At 41.8% G+C, this 25,704-nt stretch overlaps 1 protein-coding gene across 4 annotated transcripts in view; it reads right to left on the reverse strand.

The window, feature by feature from the left end:
- Positions 1-25,377, reverse strand: part of Magt1 (magnesium transporter 1) — a 41,210-nt gene extending 15,833 nt beyond the window's left edge. For 2 of the 4 annotated variants that reach the window (XM_087598969.1, XM_087598968.1), the window contains exons 1-6: positions 25,206-25,377; positions 10,862-11,064; positions 9,076-9,245; positions 4,653-4,770; positions 2,131-2,271; positions 1,712-1,852 (exon numbers count right to left, since the gene is read on the reverse strand). In XM_087598969.1, the coding sequence (XP_087455095.1) occupies positions 1,712-1,852; positions 2,131-2,271; positions 4,653-4,770; positions 9,076-9,245; positions 10,862-10,864 (573 nt within the window). In that variant the 5' untranslated portion in view covers positions 10,865-11,064; positions 25,206-25,377. The remainder of the gene's footprint in view (positions 1-1,711; positions 1,853-2,130; positions 2,272-4,652; positions 4,771-9,075; positions 9,246-10,861; positions 11,065-25,205) is intronic. The other 2 variants (XM_087598967.1, NM_053946.2) reach the window with 2 other exon arrangements.
- Positions 25,378-25,704: the final 327 nt, after the last annotated feature.

Genomic DNA, 25,704 nt, shown 5'->3' on the forward strand with positions numbered 1-25,704 from the left:
AACCCTGACCCAGAAAGACACACATGGTATGTACTCACTTATAACTGGATATATTAGCCTTAAATAAAGGATAACCATGTTATAATGGACAGATCCGGGGCTGGAGAGATGGCTCAGTGGTTAAGAGCATTGATTGCTCTTCCAGAGGTCCTGAGTTCAATTCCCAGCAACCACATGGTGGCTCACAACCATCTGTAATGAGATCTGATGCCCTCTTCTGGTGCATCTGAAGACAACTGCAGTGTACTTATATATAATAAATAAATAAATCTTTAAAAAAAAATAATGGACAGATCCAGAGAAGCTAAGTAACAGGTAGGACTCAAGGGAGGATCCATGTATGAATCTCACTGTGAAGGACAGACAGAGTAGACATTATGGTTGGATGGGGAGAGGAAATGGGTAGGGGTGAGGATGGAGATGGGAACAACAGGGATCGGATGTGGGTTGGATGGGGGAGAGAGTACTGGGAGAGTCAACTGCAATGAGGGAGGCATCTCTGGGACAAGCTAGGAACCAAAGGCAACGGAATCAATGAGGGCGACCGACCCTAGCTAAGACTCCTAGCAAAGAGGGATACCGAGTCTGAACCAGCCACCTTCCTTAAGCAGTCAAGACTTCTAGTGGAGGTGCAGGGACACTAAACAAGCCATAAACCGTTTACCTACACACAATTTGCCCTGCATACAAGATGCACTAGGGTAAAAGGGGTACAGAATTGTATGAGTGGCCAACCAATGACTGGTCCAGCTTGAGACAATGCAATGAGAAGGAATCCACCCCAGACACTGCTCGGAGGGCTAGGACCCAAAGGCTGGATAGCCCAGAGGCCTAGGATAGAACCAAACACAAATGGGAAGAAAAGTCAATGAAATAATTCCTAATGATGTTCTGTTACACTCATAAATTGGTATCTAGACCATTGTCATCAGAGAGACTTCATCTAGCAACTGATGGAAACAGATGCAGAAACCTACAGCCAAGCATTAAGCAGAGCTTGCGGAATCCTCTAGAAGGGGGGAAGGAAGGACTGTAGGAGCCAGAGTGGTCAAGGACACAAGAAAACCCATAGAATCAACTAACTTGGGCCAGTGGGCCTCACAGAGACTGAACCAACAGCCAGGAAGCCTGCATGGGCTTGATCTAGCGTGGACTTCTTGTGGGCACTGGCCTTCTCTGATTCTGTTGCCTACCTTGGGGATTCTTTCCTCCTACTGAGTTGTCTTGTCTAGCCTTAATAGAGGAGCAGGTGCCTAGTCTTACTGCCACTTGGTATGTCATGGCTCCCTGATATTCAATAAGGCTAGCCCTTTTCTGAGAAGAAAGGGAGGAGGAATGGGTATGGAGGTGGGGCATAGAGGAGAGGTGAGTGGGAGGGACTAGGAAGAGAAAGAGAGGAGGAAGGAGAAACTGCCACTGAGATGTAAAATAGAAAAAAATTTCAATAAAAATGACTAAAATAAAAAAAAAATCTGGGTGGTAGTGGTGCCCACCGTTAATCTCAGCACTCAGAAGGCAGAGGCAGATGGATCTCTGTGAGATCAAGTCACCCTTGTCTACAGAGTGAGTACCAGAACAGTCGAGGCTATACAGAGAAACCCTGTCTCAGAAAAACCAAAGGAAAATAAGTAAATGGAAATAAAACAGAAGGAAAAGAAAAAAGTATATTATTAGTTTCTTTTGATCCAATTTTCTTCTTCAATTTACTTACCAATGCTGCAAAAGCCCATCCGGTTTTATTAAAGAGGAATTCCATATTACTTCGTCGCAGATACACAAGTCCACCAATAACAGCAAGAAGCAACCCCAACATTAGAGGTCCAGCATAATTTGGAGGTCTGATTACTCTAATCTAATGGAAAGGAGAGAAAAATGTGTTAAAGTATAAAACGTATTTTTTTGTAATTAATAATAGTAAAATGAAAGCAGGCAAAATGTAATTTTAGGGGAAAACGCCTCTTTCCTATTTTATGTACTCCAATCAAACATTCTAAAGTATATCCTAGAAATAACATCTCAGAACTGTCAAATTATTCCATCTCAATGACATGAAGACAAGACCAGCTATGATCCCCAGGTAAGATTCAAAGACAATGAAAAAATCACATTCTGTAAAGCAGGAAAACTTACGTTGACGTCAGTTCTGTCTGCGATCCACCGGGCAATCTGTTCAGCTGAAAACCCTCGCACCTGCAACTCATATGTATCAGCCCTTTTGGGTTTTCCTTTTGGAGGAAAGTTGATGAAAGTTGGAGCTGAATTCATGTTTAGCTGAATAAAGAGTGGTCCGTGGAAACAAACGTTACCAAGAAAATTTTTTTTTTGTAACAAAAACAATCTCACAGCATTTATTGTCACCTAATGAAAATGTGCCACAAAAACAAGATGCATAAATGTAGCTCCCAGCCGAAGACATCTTTACTGAACTGCCCTCTCAGCTTGACCATTACTAGTTGGAAATATTTTGGAGCAGAGCAGTATTATCTTTTAGCATGATCTGACCTAGTTGTTTTCTTTGTTTTAGAATGAATCTCTTCTGCATCATCTAATACTGGGTTCATGAACTCATCAAAGGCAATACTACAACGTCTATCCGCATATTCACTTACTCATAAGCCACACCTGAATTTGAGACCTATTCTGCAAGCATCTTTAAGATGTTCTGTACCACTTCGATCAAGGAAAAGAAATATACAAACAGTAGGGACTCTGCTCCCAACATCATCTGACTCACCAGGGTCCCAAGGCCAAGCCAGGCTACACAAGCAAGCACCAGTGACCACCCATGGAGCATGTACTGGGAATGTCCTAGAAACTCTGAAGGCACCCCCTCCTACTGCACTCATTTCTGGAAACTCCCCAATAACCCACATCCTCCTCTATTCTGTGAACCCAGCTTTCATTCTGTACTGCTTCCTCCAAGAAAATAATCTTAATGGCAAAAAATAATTTTAAAATTTAGGCCTTTTTTGAAACAGGCTTTTGCTGAGCCATTCATGTTAGCCTTGAACTTGCAGTAATCCTCCTGTTTCTGCTTCCTGTGCTAGGATTAAAAGCATGCATCACCATGCCTGATAGAAACTTAGGCTTTTCCCAGACATGAAGATCATTATTATACAGCTGACATAATTTTTGTCTAAGGAGAGTTAGGAAGCATGCTTTCTTTTTTTTAAGTATAGGATACAGTTTATTTGGGGGTATGGGAAAAGGGGTTGAGAAGGAAGTGGAGGCATAGAGGGAAGGGGGAAGGGTAGAGAAGAGAGAAGGAGGTAAGAGAAAAAAGGAGCAGAGAGTGGAAGCATGCTTTCTAACACATGACTACCTGTGACTGGAACCTTTCCCACACCAGTTGTTCATATACTCTATAGAAAATAAGGATACATTCATGACACCTAAAATTATCTTATATAGCTATAAGAAGCTCATGATACTAACATGGGAAGAGTCCAGGCTAAAGAACTGTTTGAGCAATACACTGAGTTCACATAGCTTAGGCAACTTAGAGAGAACCTGTCTTGAAACAAACAAAACAAACAGGCATGGGGTCACACACCTTTAATCTCAGCAGTAGGGAAGCAGAGGCAGGCAGATCTTTGTGACTTGGAAGTTATCTTGGTCTACACAGCAAGTTCCAGTGCAGCCACCTCTCAAGTGTTGGGAATTTATGCATAAGTTACTGTGCCTGGCTTGTTCTTTATATATTTATAATAAAAATAAGTGGGATTTCATAAAGGACAATAACACTCCCTCCCAAATAAGATAATTATACCAAAGATAAGACTCCATTTTGGAGCACAGGTAATGTCAGGGAATCAGATTAATCTCATAAAGCTATGTTGACTTTGGATTGACCATCTTGATGAAGCAGAACTGAGACAATGATTAGACAAACAGCCTTAGCTTGGCTGTTTAATTACACATACTTCTTTCCCCTGCTCCACTTCTGCTCAGACTACCACATAAAGCGTGTCACTGATCACTTATTCTCCTACATTAACAAATTCCTCTGCTTTATGCACACAAACACACGTTTGTGTGTGTGTGTGTGTGTGTGTGTGTGTGTGTGTGTGTGTGTGTATAAGTTGTTAGGTAGGATGATGAACACCTATAATTTCAATACTTGGGAGATGAAGGACTGAAGTTTGTATACAGTCTATGCTACAGAGACTATGTCATACATCACACAGCAACAAACTTAAAAGTGTGGACGTTAATTACTTACTGCCCAATTTCTGTACTCTAGTAGGCTGGCATGGGTTATTACTGTTTTTGATTAGTCATATTTTGCTTTTAGTTCACTACTTTAGCTCTTACATTAACATTCCTATTTTACTTCAAAGAAAATTATTTGTAGACTTATTTTATGTATATGAGTATTTTATCTGCATGCATGTATGTGTACTACATGCATGCCTGATGCCCACAGAAGCTAGAAAAAGGTATCAGACCACCTGGAACTGGAGTTATGGATGGTTTTGAGTCATCATGTGGGTGCTAGGAACCAACCTCGAGTCCTCTGCAAGATGAACAAGAGCTCTTAACCAAGTAGCCGTCTCTCCGGCCCTTCTAGTTAGCTTCTTTGAATCACTTAAAACATATTTTGCTTTATCCACACTTTATTCCTACATAAAAGAAGAAACCAAACATCTTACCATTTGAAATACATCAGAGCCTTCATCAAAATCCACCATGGCAAAAAATATCCGGTTGGTAAATGCACTGGAGTATCGCCAAGAATTTGCCAGAATCTGGAATTCTTCATCAGCTTGCCTGAATTCAATCAGATTGGTGGGGAGAAAACATATGAAACAATCTGAAAAACCAACTTAGCCTATCAGCAGTAAAGCAAAACCTAATTAAGTAACAGCAAATTTTAGTGAAAGAAATATCAAAAATGATTGGCAAGTAAGTCGGGTATAGCTGGTAAGGTTAGAATACACTTTCAGTATAAAAGAAGCCTTAAATCTAAGTGTTGGAGCTCTCACCAGGAATTAGTAATTGCATGATTCTGTTTCAGACTTTATACTTAGGTTTTTTTTTTAAACAAAATCCCAAAACCTCTTTAAAAACTTTTTTTTCCGAGACAGGGCCTCTCGTCACAGCTCTGGCTGTCCTGGCCCATCCTTTGTAGACCAGGCTGGACTCTGCCTCCTTAGTGCCTGGCTCCAAAACATTTTTGGTGGTCACTGAAAAAATCCAGCTAATACCCTCTGTAAGTTGTGGGGGCTTTCCTCCCTTTAGTGGTTTTTATTTGTTTGTTTGTGTGTGTGTGTGTGTGTGTGTGTGTGTGTGTGTGTGTGTGTGTGTGTGTGTATGTGTGTGTGTCTGCATGGGTATATGCTTATGAGTACCAATGGTCATTGAGGCCAGAGACATCAGATACACCTGGCGCTGGTTACAGGTAGGTTGTAAACTGTCCAACATGGGTTCTTTGAACTGAACTCAGCAAGAGCAGTAATGGGCCTTTAAATGTTATGCTATCTCTCTAGCCTGTGTTTTAAAACAGGGTCTTGCTATGGTGCTCAGCCTGGACTCAAAGTACGGGTCTCAGATGCTCCTTCTGTCTCAGACTACTCAGCAGGAAGGATTGTGAGCATATATGACCAAACCCAGTGTCCACACTTTTTTGATTTAGGTGCTGGGGACTGAATGGAGTCCCACACAGTCAAGGCAGGGGCTCTAATACTCATCTATACCCCACACTCTCAATAATTTTGGGGTCCTAAATTATTAGACAAAGAGGATCTAACAGCCTACCTTAAAAATCTAAAGTATGTAGCCAGAGAGAGACGCTGGCACAAGCCTTAAGACCAGCCCTCAGAAGGCAAAGACGGGAGGCCTGCCAAAGTTAAAAGCCTGCCTGCTGTTATAGCAAGTCTCAGAAGAGCCAAGGGCTACACAGTGAGACCCCCCACCTCTCAAAAATCTTAAAAATTAAATAAAATGGAGGCTGCAGAGATGGCTCAGTCAGTAGAATGCTTGCCCTGAAAGCCTGGAGGACATGAGTTTACTTTTCAGATGCCACGGGTGGTGGTGTACACTTGGAATTGCAGCACTTGGGAGGCAGAGACAAGTGGATCCCCTGGGCTAGCTGGATAGCTAGCCTAGCTGAATCAGTGTGCTCCAGTGTCTCAAAGGAGGTAGACAGCATTTCTGAAGATGACACCAAAGGCTGTCTTATGGACCCTACAGTGAGGCACACACACACATGTACCTGCACACTTAAGAACACACCCAGGGGTTGGGGATTTAGCTCAGTGGTAGAGTGCTTGCCTAGCAAGCGCAAGGCCCTGGGTTCGGTCCCCAGCTCTGAAAAATAGAAAAAAAAAAAAGAACACACCCATATCCACAGAGAGAGAGAACGAAGCACAGATGATAGTTGGTAAGTAAACCAATCAGATAAATTATTAGAATGAAAGACAAACCTTGGATAATCCTTGAATATTTTTTACTATATACTTTCATTTTTAAGACTGGCTAATTTACATATTTTCCCATATATATGTCTTTATCTTACTTTTTTTAATCTTTGGAGGTTTAAGTAACATAAATGCACTAACTTATACCTATTTATGAAAGGAAGTTTGGGGGTTATAGTGCTGCTGTTTTACTTTTTAATTACTATTCTGCTAGAAAACATTTTCTTTATTCATGATAAACTTTTATCTCCATCCTCTTCTGTTTATGTATGTATTTTAGTGCTGGAGATTAAATCTTTAGCCTATTTCTCTGTTTTTGTTTCTTCTCTTTTTTTTTAAAGACATAGTTTCTCTGTGTTGCCCTGCCTGCCCTTCAACTCACAGAAATCTACCTCCCTCTGCCTCCTGAGTGTTAGAATTAAAGGCGTGTACCACCACTGCCCGGCATCCTAGAGCATATTTCAATTTGACATTCACTAATCTATTTTCTATCCATATTTTATAATTTTGTTCAGTATCCATTCTTTGATAAAAAAAAATATTTTTGAGCCCCTAAAACCGAGTGGTATACACATCAATTATAGGACCACAATGAACAAATTTACAGCATAAATATTCAGACCTGGCATTGTCTACCACATCCTGATGAAGGGCTATAGACTGAGCCAACTAGTCTGTAGTCCAGTGGCACACTAATGCCTCAGCAAATATTTTTTAGCTTCTGACACACATAGTTAGAAGGATCCACTATGGAAACGTATTCTCTCCTTCTTCACTTCCTTTCCTAAGAAATGAGTTGGTTTAAAATATTTCATAAGGGCTGATGTTGGAGAGATGCTCAGTGGTTATGAGTACTGTTTGCTGTTCTAGAGGATCTGGGTTCCATTCCTACCATTCACATGGAGGTTCACAACTGCCTGTAACTCCAGTTCTAGGAAACCCGAACCCTCTTCAGGCCTCTGTGGTCCCTTCATTCAAGTGGTAGACATACACATAGGCAAAACACTCACACATATGCAATTTTTAAAAGGCTAGAGATATGACTCAGCTCTTAAGAGCATATACTGCTCTGGCAGAAGCTCTGAGGTTGGTTGTAAGCACTCCCATCGGACAGCTCACAATCACCTGTAATGGATGCGTCTGGCCTCTGTGGGCACATACATCCACATGCCAGCTCCTCTGAGCCAACTCACAGGCCTCTGAAAGGAATTCTTATACCATTTCATTTTAGTCTCCTGTCCTCTCCACACATACATAATCAAGGTGGACACTAAGGGGCTGTAAAGATGGCCCAGCAGTGAAGAGAACACACTGCTTTTGCACAGCACCTAGGTTTGCTTCCCAGCACCCATATCAGGTAGCTGTCAGTCACCTACAACTCCAGCTCCGGGGGCGTCAAATGCCTCTGGACTCTGAAGGAACCTGCATTCATGTGCACAAACTTCCACATAGATACACATAATTTAAAAAAATCCCTAAACAATAAAAATAAAGTTGAGTATGGTGGCACACACAGTTTTTTTTTTTAAAGATTTATTTATTTATTTATTTATTAAGCACACTGTAGCTGTCTTCAGACACACCAGAAAAGGGCATCGGGTCTCATTACAGAAGGTTGTGAGCCACCATGTGGTTGCTGGGATTTGAACTCAGGACCTCTGAAAGAGCAGTCAGTGCTCTTAACCTCTGAGCCATCTCTCCAGCCCGGCACACACAGTTTTAACCCTATTACTTGGGAGGCAGAGGTAGGTGGATCTCTGTGAGTTTGACAATAGCATGGCCTACATACCAACTTCCAGGACATTCGGAAATAGTACAAAAATCCCTTTTTAAGGGCTGCTGAGTTGGCTCGGGGGGTAAAGGATTTTGCCACCTAAGCTTTATGATCTGCGTTCAATCCCTGGGACCATACTGTGGAGGGAGACAACCAACTTCTACAGTTGCCTGTCCTCTGACATACATACATACATACATACATATAATTTTCCCATGCACACATACACACAAATGCACAAGCACAAAACAAACTTTAACCCTACTTCAAAGATATAAAAGAAAGTCCCCAAAGGAAAAAGAGTAGGAAATTGAAAACACTCATAAACCCTTTCTTTTGGAGTACTGGGTATTAAAACCAGGAGTTTTTCTATTGCTGTATCCTGATATTCCTGAGCTATATCCCCAGCCTGAAAGTACTCTTAACAGTGGGCTGGGAGAGACTCACTGAGTGAAAATACTTGCTGTGCAAGTCTGATGACCTGTATTCTATTCCTGGAATCTATGTTGGAAGGACAGAAAGGACAGAAAGTTGTTCTCTGACCTCATGTGCATAATAGTATACCTGCACCCATTTCTGTGTGCTTGTACACACATGAAAAAAATAGGTCAATGCAACTAGTATAGTGTTATATAAATGGGTTACCAATTCAAATAGTGGTTGATTTTTAAATAATCCATGGTAGCTACAATGTTCTATACACTCTCCTCTACCAATATGCACAAGCAAGAATGATTGTAAACCAGTAGTATTGTTTGTTATATACCTGAGTAAGGTATATACTTTACTATTAACAAACCCACTACACAGGTTTGCTTCTTCTGAGATAGAAAAAGAACCATTTACGTTATTTCATTTCAAAGTAGAGATGAAAGATCATACTTGCAAACGACACATTGTCTATGAAGTTGGAGAGCAGTAAACATGACAATAACAGAGTAATTTCTTGGTGGTGCTTTAACAAGGCGACGGAACTTGTCTCCATTCATTCTTATTACAGGTCTTTTATTGGTCCATTCCATCAGCTGACTAACCTTCTCAGCTAACACCATCTACAAAAGACAAAATGGGAAGTTTGTTTATAATTGCAGTTACACAGGAAGTTAACATAAGAGGATCGATCTCCTGAGCCCAACAGTTCAAGAACAGCTTGGGCCACACAGTAAGACCCCAATTCCAAATACCAAGAACAAAAACAACACGAAGAGGTGTGCAGGCAAATGCCTATTATCCCAACACTTAGGAGGTGGGAGCAAGTTCATAAGTTTGAGGCCAGTCTAGGATTCCTACCAAAACAATCCTTAAAACAACAACAAAAATAGCTGGGCATGGTAGCACGTGCCTTAGTCTTAGCCCCTGGGAGCAGAGGTAGGTGGATCTCTGAGTTTGAGGCCAGCCTGGTTGACATATAGAGTCCCAAATCAACCTACATAGTGAGATACCTTGTTTCAAAAAGAAGTGTTGTGAATGGAGAGTAGCCATGCAGCAACAGCAACAAGAAAAACAATAAACCAAAAAGTTAGTTAAAAACGACAACCTGAGTTTTGTTAAGGTCTACGCCCCCAACATAGCTGTAGCCATTCTGTTCCATGCCCACCAGCTCTTTCACATTGCTATAACATGCCTGCCGGTCGTTGACAAAGTGACTTGACTCATAGCAGGGTCATACTGACCACATACCGTGTTGTGTTCTGTATGTTCTCAAGTTTGTTGATGTTAAGAAATTTGATAACCTTAAGCTGCACTTAGGACCAGTCAGAATCAAGGTCAGGTAGAAGTGTTGTGTCCAGCTAGTCAAAATAGCTTGAGTCAGAGCCAACTACGGAGCAGCACTTCCTGTACCTGCACATGAGCTCATTGTGCTTTTTTCCTTTACAAGTTGGCCCTGAGAAACGTCCAGGGTTGTAGCCTCAGCTCAGAATTCTGAGGTACAGCCCTGATCAGTCTTAGGATGTGTGTCCAATAAACCATCCCTGTCTAACTGAGATCAGTGTTTGTGTGGTCTGTGGGGTGACTCTTGGAACCCAACAAGTTTGATTCCATATGGGAGAAGGAGAGAACTAATTCCCACTTGTCCTCTGAGCTCCACACATATAGTATGGTGCATACTTATACACATGAAATAAGTAACTACATGTTTAAAAGTTACATTAGCAAAGCAACTTTCTTAGACCAAGTCCATCAAGCAGAGGTACACAGAATATACACATCTCAGGGGCTGGAGTGGTGGCTCACAACTTCCTATGATTCCAGTTCCAAGGGATCCAATGCCCTCTGGCTTCTTGGGGCACCTGTACATGTTTACACACACACACACACACACACACACACACACACACACACACACACACACACACACACGATGTGTGTAAACTCAGAGAAACATAAAAGTGAATTAATCTTTTAGAAAGAAATCCTATAAAAATGGGAGCTAGTCCTGATGATACCTTTTTCTTTTAAGATAAGATCTTACCTTACAGGGCAGAGAGGTGGCTCAGAGATTAAGAGCACTGGCTGCTCTTAGAAAGGTCCTGATTTCAGTTCCCAGCAAACATATGGTGGCTCACAGCTATCTATAATGAGATCTGATGCTCTCTTGTGGCATGCAGGTATACACACAGATAGAGCACTCATGAAAATCAATAAAATAAATATTAAAAACACTTACCATGCAGCTCAGACTGGCCAGAAACGTACAATCACCTGAGTACTAGGGTCCTAGGATTGCAAGCGTAAGCCATCACAACTTGCTCAAGGTTTCTTCAAAAAATTATCCTTTAGTGCTGTGCCTACACACAGGCAGGCAGATTTGAGACCAGACTGGTCTACAGAGTGAGTCTAGGATGGCTAGGGCTCTGTTACACAGAAATCCTGTCTCAAAAAACAAACAAAAATTATCCTTAAAAATCATTTAAAGGGGGCTGGAGAAATGGCTCAGCGGTTAGGAGCACTGACTGCTCTTCCAGAGGTCCTGAGTTCAATTCCCAGTAACCACATGGCGGCTCACAACCTTCTGTAATGAGATCTGATGCCCTCTTCTGGTGTGTCTGAAGACAGCTACAGTGTGCTTATGTTCATTAAATAAATAGATATTTAAAAAATCATTTAAAAAACCCAATCCTTAAAATTCAGTATTTTACAAGATTTAAGGGGAGGGTGGTAGTACAGGAGAAAGAGAAATGAGTTCAAGGTCACCCTGGTTTACACGTGACATCATCTTAAAAATACCAAGAGCTGGATGGTAGTGGCCCATGCCTTTCATCCTAGCACTTTTAAGGCAGAGGCTGGTAAATCTCTGTGAGTTCCAGGCCAGCCTGTTCTATAGGGCAAGTTCTAGGACAGCCAGGGCTATGTAGAGAAACCATTTCTAAAAACAAACAAATAAAATAAAATAAATAAATAAAAAGCAAACATCTTATGCATGTTATAGTGACCCCTCAACCATAAAATGATTTCACTGCCACTTACTAACTATAATTTTGCTTTTATAATTTGGAATATAAGTATCTGATGTACAGGATATCTGATATAAAATTCCGTAGAGGCCTTGACCCACAGGTTGAGAATCCCTGCTCTAAATACACTGAAGTTTGAGACCCACAAATCTATGTTCTCAGTTTAGTTGTTGTTATTTGCTGGAATAGAGTCTCACATATTCCAGTCTGGCCTGGAACTAACTATATAGTTGAGGCTGGCCTTGAATGTGGTACTCCTACCTCTATCTCCAAGTGCCGGGGTTACATGTGGATACCACCATGCTTTACTCAATAAAACAAAAACAAAAACAAAAAACCCCTATATTCTAGTTTTTTTTTAACCATGAAAGTTTATTTTAAATTATTTAGTTTTTACTTATTCACTTTACATCCCACTCACTACCTTCCCCCTCATTATCCCCTCCCATAATCCTTCCCTCATCTCCCCTTTTCCTCTAAGCAGGTGGGGGCCCTCTGGGTATACCCTACCCTGGCACTTCAGGTCTCTGCATGGCTAAGTGTTTCCACTCCCACTGATGCCAGACAAGGTAACCCAGCTATATGCAGGTTTTGGGATAGCCCCCTCTCCCACATGTCATTGTCATTGTTTAGGACCCACATGAAGACCAAGCTGCACATCTGCTACATTATGTGCAGAGAGGTCTAGGTCTGCCTAATTCTTATGAGTAAGGATAATGTGTTATATAAATTTCCATGTTTTACAAATAAAATTATATAAGCATTAAGTACTTCAAATAAACAGGGAAAATATAACCCTTTATAGGAAAGTACATCTTTATCTTCCCAGGAATGTTGAAAGATGTGCTAATCTAGGTAATCAAAATAGCATTAAAATAATCTTCATTCTTTTAAAAACGATTTAAATATTTTACTTTTAACTATGTACATATATGTATGTTGGGGGGTGCACACATACATCAGTGCACGTGTCTAGAACTGAACTCTCTGAACTGAAGTCACAGGCACTTCTGAGCTGCCTGATATGGATCCTGGGAACCAAAATCAGGTTCTCTGAAATAACAGGATACACGCTTAATCCACCACTAAGTCATCTCTCCAACCCAGAACTATAACTCCATTAAGAATTATTTTTAACTTTTTTTTTTTTGGTTCTTTTTTTCGGAGCTGGGGACCGAACCCAGGGCCTTGCGCTTCCTAGGTAAGCGCTCTACCACTGAGCTAAATCCCCAGCTATTTTTAACTTTTTATGAGATGTTTTTAATTTTATGTGTACGAGGGTTTTGTCTACAGGCACGTATGTCTGTGCCTGCTACTCAGAGGTCAGAAGAAGGCATCGAATTCCCTAGAACTGGAGTTAAAGGAAGTTATGAGCTACCATGCAGGTGTTAGGAACCCAACCTGGGTCTTTTGTAAGAACAAGTGCTCTTAACCAATAAGCCATCTCTCTAGCCTCACACTTTTTTTTTTTTTGTTTTGCCAGACAGGGTTTCTCTGTGTAGCCTTGGCTATCCTAAAACTCATACTGTAGAACAGGCTGGCTTCAATCTCGAGATATTCACCTGCCACTGCCTCCTGAGCTCTGGGATTCAAGTCATGTATCACATCTTAATAATTCTTAGACAATTCTTTCAAACATTTGTCTTCTTTTCTATTCTTACATGGAATGGATACTTTAAAAGGTTTACTTATGTGTTTTATTTGAGTGCTTTTGTCTGAAGCATCAGAAGAGGGCATCGGACCCTATTGTGGATGTAAGCAGCCATGTTATGCCTGGGAACTGAACCAACCTCTAAAAGAGCTGAGCAGCCATCCCTCAGCCCCTATAGGTTTGTTTGTTTTAGTTTTACAAGATTTCACTATGCTGCCCTGGCTGTCCTGGAACTCCTTATGTACACTACGCTGGTCTCGAACTCACTGAGATCCACCTGCCTCTGTCATCTGACTATTGAAATTAATGCTGTGGCTTTTTATTAGCTTTTATAAAAAAATTAAAAATAATTAAAGCTGTGTGAGACGACACACACCTGTTACAACATGTGGGAGGCTGAGACAGGAAGAATGACAGTTCAAGGCCAGACTAGACTACAAAATAAAAGCCTCTGTCTAAAGGAAAAGGAAGCGAGGCTTACATCTGTAACCCCACTACTCAGTGGAGGCAGAGGAGTCCTACAAGTATGTGGGCAACCTGAGCTACATACTAAGCTCTAGGCTGGAGAGTGGGACAAAATGAAAGTATCTTAAAAGTACACAAAAATTTCTCTTTTGTTTTGTTGAATTTAAATCGAAAGGTTTGGTTCTATTTTCTTTCTTCTGTTTTGAGATTGACTTTCCCTTTGTAGCTCAATCTGGCCTTCGACTTCTTAGGTAGTCGAGTCATGCTTCAACCTCACTATCTTCTTGCCCTAGAATCCCAAGTGTTGGGATTACAGACCTGCACTCCCAGACAGCTAGCTTTCTCTTTCCCATTAGCTAGCCCTGACTAACCTTAAACTTTACTGTGCAGACCAGGGTAGTCTTAAGCTTAGATGTTCTGCTGCTTCTGGCGCTCACATCCTGTGGTAACAAGCATGCAACATCACACACAGGCACATTTACTTATTTCCACTAGCTCTAGAGAAGAAGATTAAAGCTTAACCGACAGGAATTCTGTCACTCTATCTCCCTCATCAGAAAAAAATACAGAACTCTATTAGTGGTTAGAACTAAAACAAATTCTGTCATTTAAGTTATTTTGAATTTCAGAAGCATCACCAGTCTGAATTTCTTCAAAACCTGAATTGTATCTCTGTTCTAGTAGGCCAGGAATTACTCATTTTTAAAAAATCTTATTTTTAGCCTTTCTACTCATCTAACCACTCTTCAGCAATACACTTACAACTTTGTCCTTCAATTAAAACTGAAACTGAACAGATCTGGAAACATAATTGACAGATAATTAGTGAAAGAGACAGACTGAGCAGAAAAGAGCATTTTCAATCCTTTTGCCATCTGCTCCATTCTTGGTTTATCTACTTTGTAAACAGAGCCAAAATCCATCACTGTCTGTTTCTTTGATTTTCTTTTTTTTGGGGGGTAGGGGAGCTAGGATTGTCTCAACTTTTTGTAGCTGTTTTGTTATTGTTACAGCTCTGTAATAAATGCCATCTACAGAACTACAAGAGTTTGCATCTGTGGTATTTCTTTTAAAATTATTTTTCCAGTTTATTTAGTTTATGGGTATGAGTGTTTTATCTGCCTGTGTGTATGTGCACAACACATGTGCCTGGTGCCCAAGGAAGTCAGAAGATGCTGTCAGGCCTCCTGGAGCAAAAGTCACAAATGGTTGTGAAATACCATGTGGGTACTGGGAACTGAACTCAGGTCTTCTCCAAGAGCAGTATGTACTCTTAACCACTGAGGCGTCTCTCTAACTTAACATCTGTGATATTCCTATGTCATGTTTCAAAATTATATTACAGAATCTGAAAGTTTTTCCAGTCTGTCTCATTAAAGATGTACGCAATTCTTTCTCAAAAAAACAAAAACCAAAACCACACAAAAAGATGAATTAAAGATTTGGAGATGTAGCTTGGTAGGAGAGGGCTTGCCTAGCATGAGAAAGGACCTGAGTGTGAGCCCCAAAACTGCAAAAGCAAACAACGGAAAAAAAAAGCAATTGGCAACTATCTAGTCATAGAGGGAAAAGATCTCATATATATTTACATTCCAAGTATTGTATTAGAGAATCTGTGGACTGAGCTCATCCCATTTAATTTTCGCAAAAAGCCAAATCACAGGGATTTCTTCCAATCTATTAATGATGAAAACAGGCTGGAGAGATGGCTCAGTGGTTAAGAGCACTGACTGTTCTTCCAGAGGTCTTGAGTTCAATTCCCAGCAACCACATGGTGGCTCACAACCATCTGTAATGAGATCCGATGCCCTCTTCTGGTGTGACTGAAGATAGCTACAGTATACTTATATAGAACGAACGAATGAATGAATGAATCTTTTTAAAAAAAGGAAAACAGGACCACCTATTTACTAAAACTCAATATGATTGGATTAAAGAAATCCTTTTAGAAATTCATTGATTTTTTTTGAGGGCAGGTGGTGGTGGTGTAAGCCTTTAATATCAACACTAGGGAGGTAGAGGCAGAGGCAGAGGCAGGCAGATCTCCACAAGTTTAAGGCTAGCCTGTCATACAGAGCGAGTTCCAGGACAGCAAGGGCTGTTACACAGAGATACCCTGTATTGAAAAACAAAAAGAATGAATTTTTAAAAAATTTTTGAGAACTAAGAAGCAGGAAGAGAGCCATTCAAACAATATTATAACCATTTTTATCATGCTTTGATATGCTTTTGCAATTGTCTTAGGGTTTTACTGCTGTGAACAGATACTCTTAAAAAGACAACACTTAATTGGGGCTGGTCTACAGGTTCAGAGGTTCAGTCCATTATCATCAAGGTAGGAGCATGGTGGCATCGAGGCAGGCATAGTATAGGTTGAGCTGAAGGCTGCTAGCAGAATCCTGGCTTCCAGGCAGTTAGGATGAGGATCTTAAAGCCCAAGCCCAGGATGACTCCAACAGGGCCATGCCTCCTTATAGTGTCATTCCCTGGGCTGAGCATATACAAACCACCACAGCAACTATTCCTTTTCATATTTTTTATCCCTTTTTGTCTTACATAGGATTTTTACTTCTGTGAGGCTGGTGGTGGTGGGGATTTCACTTCCAAGTTATTGTTTGTCACCAAAGGAAGTCAGGATAGGAACTTAAACAGGGCAGGAACCTGAGGCAGGAGCTGATGCAGAGGCCATGGAGGAGTGCTGCTTACTGGCTTGCTTCCCATGGGTGGCTCAGCCTGCTTTCTTATAGAATGCAGAACCTCCAGCACAGCTTACAGTGGGCTGGGCCCTTCAAAATCAATTAGTAATTAAGAAAATGCCCTACCATCAGGCATGGTGGTGCATACCTTTCATCCTAGCATTCAGGAGGCAGAGACAGGCAGATCACTGAGTTCTGGGCCAGAACCTGTGTTTGAAAAGAAAAAGGAGACAGAGGAAAAGGGATAGGGAAGAGGGGACTGAAAAGGAAGAGAGAGGAAAGATAGTCTGGTAGTTATAGCCTTTAATCCCAATATTCAGTTAGGACCAGGACAGTCAGGGCTACACTAAGCTTGAGGCCTTAGGTTCAATCTGGGGTAGCAGCTTACTCCAAAAATTGTTTTATAGTGGGTGTGTTGGCTAGCTTTATGTCAGCTTGCCACAAGGTAAAGTGTTCAGAAAGGAGGGAGCCTTGCTTGAGAAAAATATGTCTATAATATTGGGGTGAATGCAGTCTGTAGGGCATTTTTTTCATTAGTGATTGATCGGGGAGGGGACCAGCACATTGTAGATAGTGGCATCCCTGGGCTGGTGATCCTGGCTCTATAAGAAAGCAGGCTGCACATAGAGAGGAAGCCAGTAAGCAGCACCCCTCCATGTCCTCTGCATCTGCTCCTGCCTCAAGGTTCCTGCCCTGTGTGAGTTCCTCTCCTGACTTCCCTGGATGATAGACTGTGATGTGGAAGTGTAAGCTAATGAATCATTTACTCCTCAACTTGCTAGGATCATGGTGTTTCAACACAGCAATAGTAACCCTGACTGAGATATTGGGGATATATAGATCAGTTGTAAAGATATGGGTTCAATCCTCAGTACTCCCCCAGTATGTATGTATGTACGCGCGTATACACACACACACACACACACACACACACACACACACACACACACACGCCTACCTACCTGCTAGAAATTTCTCAGCAGTAAGAATACTTGCTGCTCAGTCATATGTATCCTGTGCCATTGTATGTTAAAAGTATGTGATCTGCTTTTTATATTAATTTTAGAGGGGATTACAGTTAATAGATTATATGAATCTCAGAAGAGACCTTGAATTTTTCAACAAGTATAAGAGTGTCAGAAACTGGAGACTTTTGAACTTGGACTGAATGCATTTCTGCATTATGGTATGGCTATATGAATATGGGGGCCAGGGAGTGGGATGTGGTGGTTTGACTAGGAATGGCCCCCACAGACTCATGTGTTTGAATGTTTGGCCATTAGGGAGTATCACTACTAGGAGATGTGACCTTGTTAGGGTAGGAATGACACTGCAGGAGCAGGCTTTGAGGTCTCATAGGATCAAGCTCTACCCAGTGTGGTACACTGTGTTCTTCATCAGCCTGCAGATTGAGATGTAGAACTCTCAGCTCCTTCTCCAGCACCATGTCCACCTGCATGCCACCAAGCTTCCCACCACGATGATAATGGACTAAATCTCTGAAGCTGTAAGCCAGCCCCAATTAAATGTTTTCCTTTATGAGTTGCCATGGTCATGGTGTCTCTTCACAGCAATAGAAGCCCTAATAAGACAGAAGTATAGCCAACTAATGTCTGTAACTCCAGCTCCAAGGGATCGCTCTTGACACTTCTGGTATTTGCAGGAACTAACACATATGTTTACATACCTTCACACAGACACACACATAACTAAAATGAAAATTATCCCTGGCTGGGACTGTAGCTCAGTTGGAAGAATGTTTGCCTAGCATGCATGATGAAGCACTGCATAAATTGGATGTGGTCTGTGTAACTCAGGCTGACCAGAAATGAAGATTAACTCCCTGGCTTAGCCTTTCAAATGATGGAATTACAAGAGTGGACCACTAGTCTTGGATTTTTCTGATACTTATTGAAAGAAAAATTAAGCTTCTGTATTCAAGATGTTCTCAGTTTAACGAAAAGGGCTGATATATAAACTATGCCAGTATCATATTCATGTCTATTTACCTTACCTTAGAGATCAGAGAAAAGGTCAAGACTTAAAGAGTTGGAAATACCAGGAGCACTGGTGCACATATGTAATCCCAGCATGGCTGAGGGGGCCAATGTTCGCTATAAAGTGAGTTCGAGATCAGCGTACATTTGAGACTCTAAAAACAACACACTGAAAGAGGAGTAGAGACCCTTAGGTAAACAGGGATGTGGTGGTAGGGAAGAAGGAAAAGTTCCTCCAGCAAAGTGGAGACATCTGTACACGTGTAGAATAAAGATCAGGAAAGGCTGATAACTCAATATACCTGATACGGAAAGAAGGCATAAGGACTGGAGTTCAGGGCCTAGCACCCAGGTCAGACAGCCCACAAAGGCCTAGAACTCCAGCTCTAAAGGAATCAGACCCTATCTCACAGCATCTGCAATCAACCCACATGTGCAATTCTTCACACAGATACGCATATATAAATAAAATAAAACTTATTTTAAGACAAGAATGTGGCTGAATATGTAGCTCAGTTGCTAGTGCTTGGTTAAGAGCTTGGTATGGCTGGAGAGATGGTTCAGTGGTTAAGAGCACTGGCTGATTTTACCAAAAGCGATCTACAGATTCAATGCAATCCCCATCAAAATTCCAACGCAATTCTTCAAAGAGTTAGACAGAACAATTTGCAAATTCATCTGGAATAACAAAAAACCCAGGATAGCTAAAACTATCATCAACAATAAAAGGACTTCTGGGGGAATCACTATCCCTGAACTCAAGCAGTATTACAGAGCAATAGTGATAAAAACTGCATGGTATTGGTACAGAGACAGACAGATAGACCAGTGGAATAGAATTGAAGACCCAGAAATGAACCCACACACCTATGGTCATTTGATTTTTGACAAAGGAGCTAAAACTATCCAATGGAAAAAAGATAGCATTTTCAGTAAATGGTGCTGGTTCAACTGGAGGTCAGCATGTAGAAGAACGCAGATTGATCCATGCTTATCACCCTGTACAAAGCTTAAGTCCAAGTGGATCAAGGACCTCCACATCAAACCAGATACACTCAAACTAATAGAAGAAAAACTAGGGAAGCATCTGGAACACATGGGCACTGGAAAAAATTTCCTGAACAAAACACCAATGGCTTACGCTCTAAGATCAAGAATCGACAAATGGGATCTCATAAAACTGCAAAGCTTCTGTAAGGCAAAGGATATGGTTGTTAGGACAAAATGGCAACCAACAGATTGGGAAAAGATCTTTACGAATCCTACAACTGATAGACGGCTTATATCCAAAATATACAAAGAACACAAGAAGTTAGACTGCAGGGAGACAAATAACCCTATTAAAAAATGGGGTTCAGAGCTAAACAAAGAATTCACAGCTGAGGGATGCCGAATGGCTAAGAAACACCTAAAGAAATGTTCAACATCTTTAGTCATAAGGGAAATGCAAATCAAAACAACCCTGAGATTTCACCTCACACCAGTGAGAATGGCTAAGATCAAAAACTCAGGTGACAGCAAATGCTGGCGAGGATGTGGAGAAAGAGGAACACTCCTCCATTGTTGGTGGGATTGCAGACTGGTACAACCATTCTGGAAATCAGTTTGGAGGTTCCTCAGAAAATTGGACATTCCACTACCTGAGGACCCAGCTATACCTCTCTTGGGCATATACCCAAAAGATGCTCTAACCTACAACAAAGACATGTGCTCCATTATGTTCATAGTAGCCTTATTTATAATAACCAGAAGCTGGAAAGAACCCAGATGCCCCTCAACAGAGGAATGGATACAGAAAATGTGGTACATCAGGGGTTGGGGATTTAGCTCATTGGTAGAGCGATTGCCTAGGAAGCGCAAGGCCCTGAGTTCGGTCCTCAGCTCCGAAAAAAAAAGATCCAAAAAAAAAAAAAAGAAAAGAAAAAAAAAAAAAAGAAAATGTGGTACATCTACACAATGGAATACTACTCAGCTATCAAAAATAATGACTTTATGAAATTCATAGACAGATCGATGGAACTGGAAAATATCATCCTGAGTGAGGTAACCCAATCACAGAAAAACACACATGGTATGCACTCATTGATAAGTGGCTATTAGCCCAAATGCTTGAATTACCCTAGATGCACAGAACACACGAAACTCAAGAAGGATGACCAAAATGTGAATGCTTCACTCCTTCTTTAAAAGGGGAACAAGAATACCCTTGGCAGGGAATAGGGAGGCAAAGTTTAGAACAGAGGCAGAAGGAACACCCATTCAGAGCCTGCCCCCACATGTGGCCCATACATATACAGCCCCCCAATTAGATAAGATGGATGAAGCAAAGAAGTACAGGCTGACAGGAACCGGATGTAGATCTCTCCTGAGAGACACAGCCAGAATACAGCAAATACATAGGCGAATGCCAGCAACAAACCACTGAACTGAGAACGGGACCCCCGTTGAAGGAATCAGAGAAAGGACTGGAAGAGCTTGAAGGGGCTTGAGACCCCATATGAACAACAATGCCAACCAACCAGAGCTTCCAGGGACTAAGCAACTACCCAAAGACTATACATGGGGGCTGGGGATTTAGCTCAGTGGTAGAGCGCTTACCTAGGAAGCGCAAGGCCCTGGGTTCGGTCCCCAGCTCCGGAAAAAAAAAAAGAACCCAAAAAAAAAAAAAAAGACTATACATGGACCGACCCTGGGCTCCAACCTCATAGGTAGCAATGAATAGCCTAGTAAGAGCACCAGTGGAACGGGAAGCCCTTGGCCCTGCCAAGACTGAACCCCCAGTGAACATGATTGTTGGGGGGAGGGTGCTAATGGGGGGAGGATGGGGAGGGGAAGCCTATATAGAAGAGGAGGGGTAGGGGTAAGGGGGTTGTTGGCCTGGAAACCGGGAAGGGGAATAACAATGGAAATGTAAATAAGAAATACCCTATTTAATAAAGATGGAGAAAAAAAAAGCACTGGCTGTTCTCCCAGAGGTCCAGAGTTCAATTCCCAGCATTGACAAGGTGGCTCACAGTCATCTATAATGGGATCCAATGCCCTCTTCTGGTTGTGTCTGAAGACAGCTACAGTGTAGGCATTGCATGCACATGTCACACATGCATATGTGCAGTCAAAATACTCACATGCATAAAATAAATATTTCCTGGTAGTTGTGGGAATGTATTTCTTTCTTTTTTTTTTTTTTTGGAGCTGGGGACCAAACCCAGGGCCTTGTGCTTGCTAGGCAAGTGCTCTACCACTGAGCTAAATCCCCAACCCCAGGAATGTATTTCTATGTATAGGTATGCGCATGTGAGTTATGTATGTGCACCAGGTGCCCACAGAGGCCAGAGGAGGAAGATTCCCTGTTGCAGAAGTTACAAGTGGCTGTAAACTGCCTTAGGAGGGTGCTGGGAATCTAATTAGGTTCCTCTACAGAAGTAGCATACACCACTGAGCTATCTTTTCAACCCTCCAAATAAATAAATAAATTCAAAAACACGAACTTTATGGGGTTGGGGATTTATCTCAGCGGTAGAGCGCTTGCCTAGCGAGCGCAAGGCCCTGGGTTCAGTCCTCAGCTCTGAAAAAAAAGAAAAAAAGAAAAAAAAACAGGAACTTTAAAAAGCTTTGGGGAAGGGGGGGCTGAAGAGATGGCTCAGTGGTTAAGAGCACTGAGTGCTCTCCCAGAGGTCCTGAGTTCAATTCCCCACAACCACATGGTGGCTCACAACCATTTGTAATGAGATCTGAAACCCTCTTCTGGGGTGTCTGAAGATGGTGACAGTGCACTTGTATACATAAAATAAATGAATAATATTTTGAAAAAAGAAAAATAAGCTTGGGCTGATACAAGGCTGGTTGAAGCAGAATATAAAGGCTAGAGAAGCCCTTTGTATAGACTTACAAAGGAGGTTAAAGGTTTTCAGGTTTTCCCTGTTAGCACTTCTGCAAGCACAAAAATGGGTCGGTCACCAGGGCCCTGTGCACTGTAGGCAAGCACTCCACCACTGAGCTACATCCCCAGCCTGGAACACTGACTTCTGTCAACAGTAATTGTTACTCTTGCATAGTCGTTGATACACAGCTCTTCCAAGATTTTGAGGCTGGCCTGACCTAGTTTCAGGAACTCCTTGTCTCAAAACAAGCAACAACAAAGAGTCCTCGCCTTTTATTTAAAAGATTAAGTGGGGCCAGTGAGATGGCTCATTGGTAAAAGTGCTAATCACCAAGCCCATGACCTGAGTTTAAACCCTGAGTACCATATGGGAGGAGAGAACCTATGCCCGCAATTTATCTTTTGGCTTCTACACGTATGCAGTGGCACTTGACCATCCCCCTCCATACAAACATACAAAATTTAAGGGACCAGAGAGAGAGTCCAGACCTTCCAGAGAATCCTTCGGTTCCCATCAGTCAGTTTTTTTTTCAGTCAGTTTTTAATAGCCTGTAATTCCAGCTTCTGGTAATCTAATGCCTTCCACCTACACACAAATGGCATACACACACACACACACACACACACACACACACACACACACACACACACACACAAATAAAAATAACTTATCAAAAGATGGTTTTGCCAGTTAAGAGCAATAGTTGATTTTGCAGGGCACCAGGTTCTGTTCCTAGCACTCATATAGTGTGGTTCATGTAACTGAAGTTCCAGGGGATCTGATGCTCTCTTCTGACCTCTAAAAGACACCAGCTGCACACATGGTACACATCTAACCATTCAGGTAAACACTCGTGTATCTAAAATATTGTTTCAATTATTTAAAAATAAAAGCAAATCTTTAAAAAGGCTGACAAAAACAAAGACTAAATATCCTGGAATAATGGCAGACAGACACCTGTAATTCTAGTACTGGAGAGTCTGAGGCAGAAGGACCTAAAACTCAAGGCAAGCAAAACTTTGCCCTGTGATTCTGTCACCCCAAAGGAGTTCAAAAGCCAGCCTGAAATATGTACCAAGAAACTTCTCTCAAGCCAAAATGTAAGTCATTATTGTGGACATTTAGACAATACAAATATAGAGGACAAAAATCTAAAAGCACTTTCCTAAATGCCTAGAGACAGCAGCTCTTAAGGGACTGTCACATGACACAGAGTTTTGAGTTTTTCCTGAACATATACATACACTTAGGAATATGGTTTAAAAATGGGACTTTAAGGGCAAAAATCAAATATTTTGCTCTGCATACTACTGTCTACAAAGAATGGCTTGTGATTCTCCCAAAAAGCCACAGCAGGCACTAAACTGCTTACGTCAAGAGCACTTCTTTTGCACAGCATCCAGGATTGGTTCCTAGTTCCCACATGGCAGGTCACAACTGTCCTCAACAACAGTTCTAGGGTCTCTATATCCTCTTTGGACCTCCAGAAAGCCAGTGAGCACATATACGTGCAGCGAACACTCAAAAACCTAGAAAAGTTGTGCTAATTTTTTGGCCCGCAAAAAGGCTGCTCACTAGATTATATATCTTTGATAACTATATATCTTTATTTTCCTCTTTGCCAACTTCCCTAATTGAATGTTTTCATTTGCTAGGTTTTCAGTGTTGTTGTTTTCAAATAGGGTCTCATGTAGCCCAGGTTAGTCTCTAACTCACATAGTAGCCAAGGATGACCCTGAATTCCTGAACCTTTTTCACTACAGTGTTTTGAATACAGGCATGTCCACCATACCAGGCTTAGCTTAGGTTTTAATCTTATGAAATAATTCAAATACTCAGATAAATACAGAAATTAGTTTATTTATTAACTTAATAGCTGCAATGTTTAACTGGTAACTCAAAAATGTACTCATGGGCTCTGTATACTAAAGGGAGTTCAGAATGCACAGAACACGGCATTAGAATCAATGGATTTAGTCTACTTTAAATACAGTTGTTAACTGTGTAAACCTAGGGCTTATAAAATTAGAGAATATAAATAATTTTCACTAGTCTTTTAAAGCTCTATGAGTATATATGGTTCTAAGTCACAAATGTTCAAAAACAGTGCTAAGATCTATCTGTTCAGACTGCTAAACAGCAAACTTAAAGTACAAAAATAAAGAAAAAAAGCTCACACCTGACACTTGTAACCTCAGCACTTGGAAGGCACAGGATTGTCATGAGGTCGAGGCTAGAATGGGCTATTAGGGGAGAATGCTTCAAACAAAACAGAACAAAAAATAAACAGGAAGGAATGCGAACATTGTGTTTTCTACACTTCAAACACTGTCTGTTCCACAAATGGGGGATGGGGGTTTAGTTTGCTCATTCGTGATTCGTGTCGGTCAAACACTGGACACAGGCGAGCACGCTTTACATATTCTGGACGCTTGAAAAACGGGCATGAAACTGGCATCATCTCACTCATCTAGTTTTGCCACTCCTGGACTGACATGATAGACAGCTCTTACACACGTCCGAGGGCGCTACACATGGTCGACAGTAGAAGCTTGTATTATTATACCCTCTGGATAGTAAAACGAACTCCCCAGCCCAACACCCAAAGAGGTCCAAGCTCCAGGACTGTCACAACTTGTAGCTGCACATTCCTCAGCTGCTGGAAGCCAGCTGGTCACCTACTCCAGCCTGTTTTTGGATTCGAAACCTTACAACACAAGAAGTTGCAGCTCCCGCTTTTGTGAAGCCAACTTCCTCCCAACCGCGGAATCCAAGTCACGCCCAGCACAGATCCCTGGGAAGGGGCGAGCGAACCCTCTCTAGCCCCAAGTTGAGAAAGTCCCTGCCGCTGGCAGGCGCCGCCTCACCTCCTTCTTTCTTTGGGCAGAGGCCGAAGGAACCTTGGAAACGAGCAGCAGTGTGACCGCTGCGGTCGCACACACACACCAGAGCCACCTCGGCGAGGCCATGTTCGCTTGTCTCTCTCGGCGACCGGGCGAAACTTTCTTCCAGCACGGTCCGAGGGTGGGGCGTGAGAACGGGCGGACCAAGCCCTTGCGGCTCCCCATTGGCTCGGCTCAGCCCTTCCACGCGACCCCGCTTATTACGTCACACGCAGCAGACGCCCGCTTAAAAGAACCAGTTCTTTTCCGATTGGTTTCTGGGAACCAATAGGAAAAGGATAATCTGGAGTTTTCTTATTGGTCCGCTGAAAAGACTGCACCGCCCCTTTCGTGCGCGTAGAGATATAGCGCTCAGCGAACTTTCAATACACATGCGCGGTTTTGAAATGTTTCTGAATAATTTTTTTTGGAGGCACAAAATGGCTTGTACATTTAAAAATGGAATCATCCTCCAGAAAGCATT

This window comes from Rattus norvegicus, chromosome X (genome assembly GCF_021556685.1).
Source record: "Rattus norvegicus strain SHRSP/BbbUtx chromosome X, alternate assembly SHRSP_T2T, whole genome shotgun sequence".
NCBI classification, from domain to species: domain Eukaryota; kingdom Metazoa; phylum Chordata; class Mammalia; order Rodentia; family Muridae; genus Rattus; species Rattus norvegicus.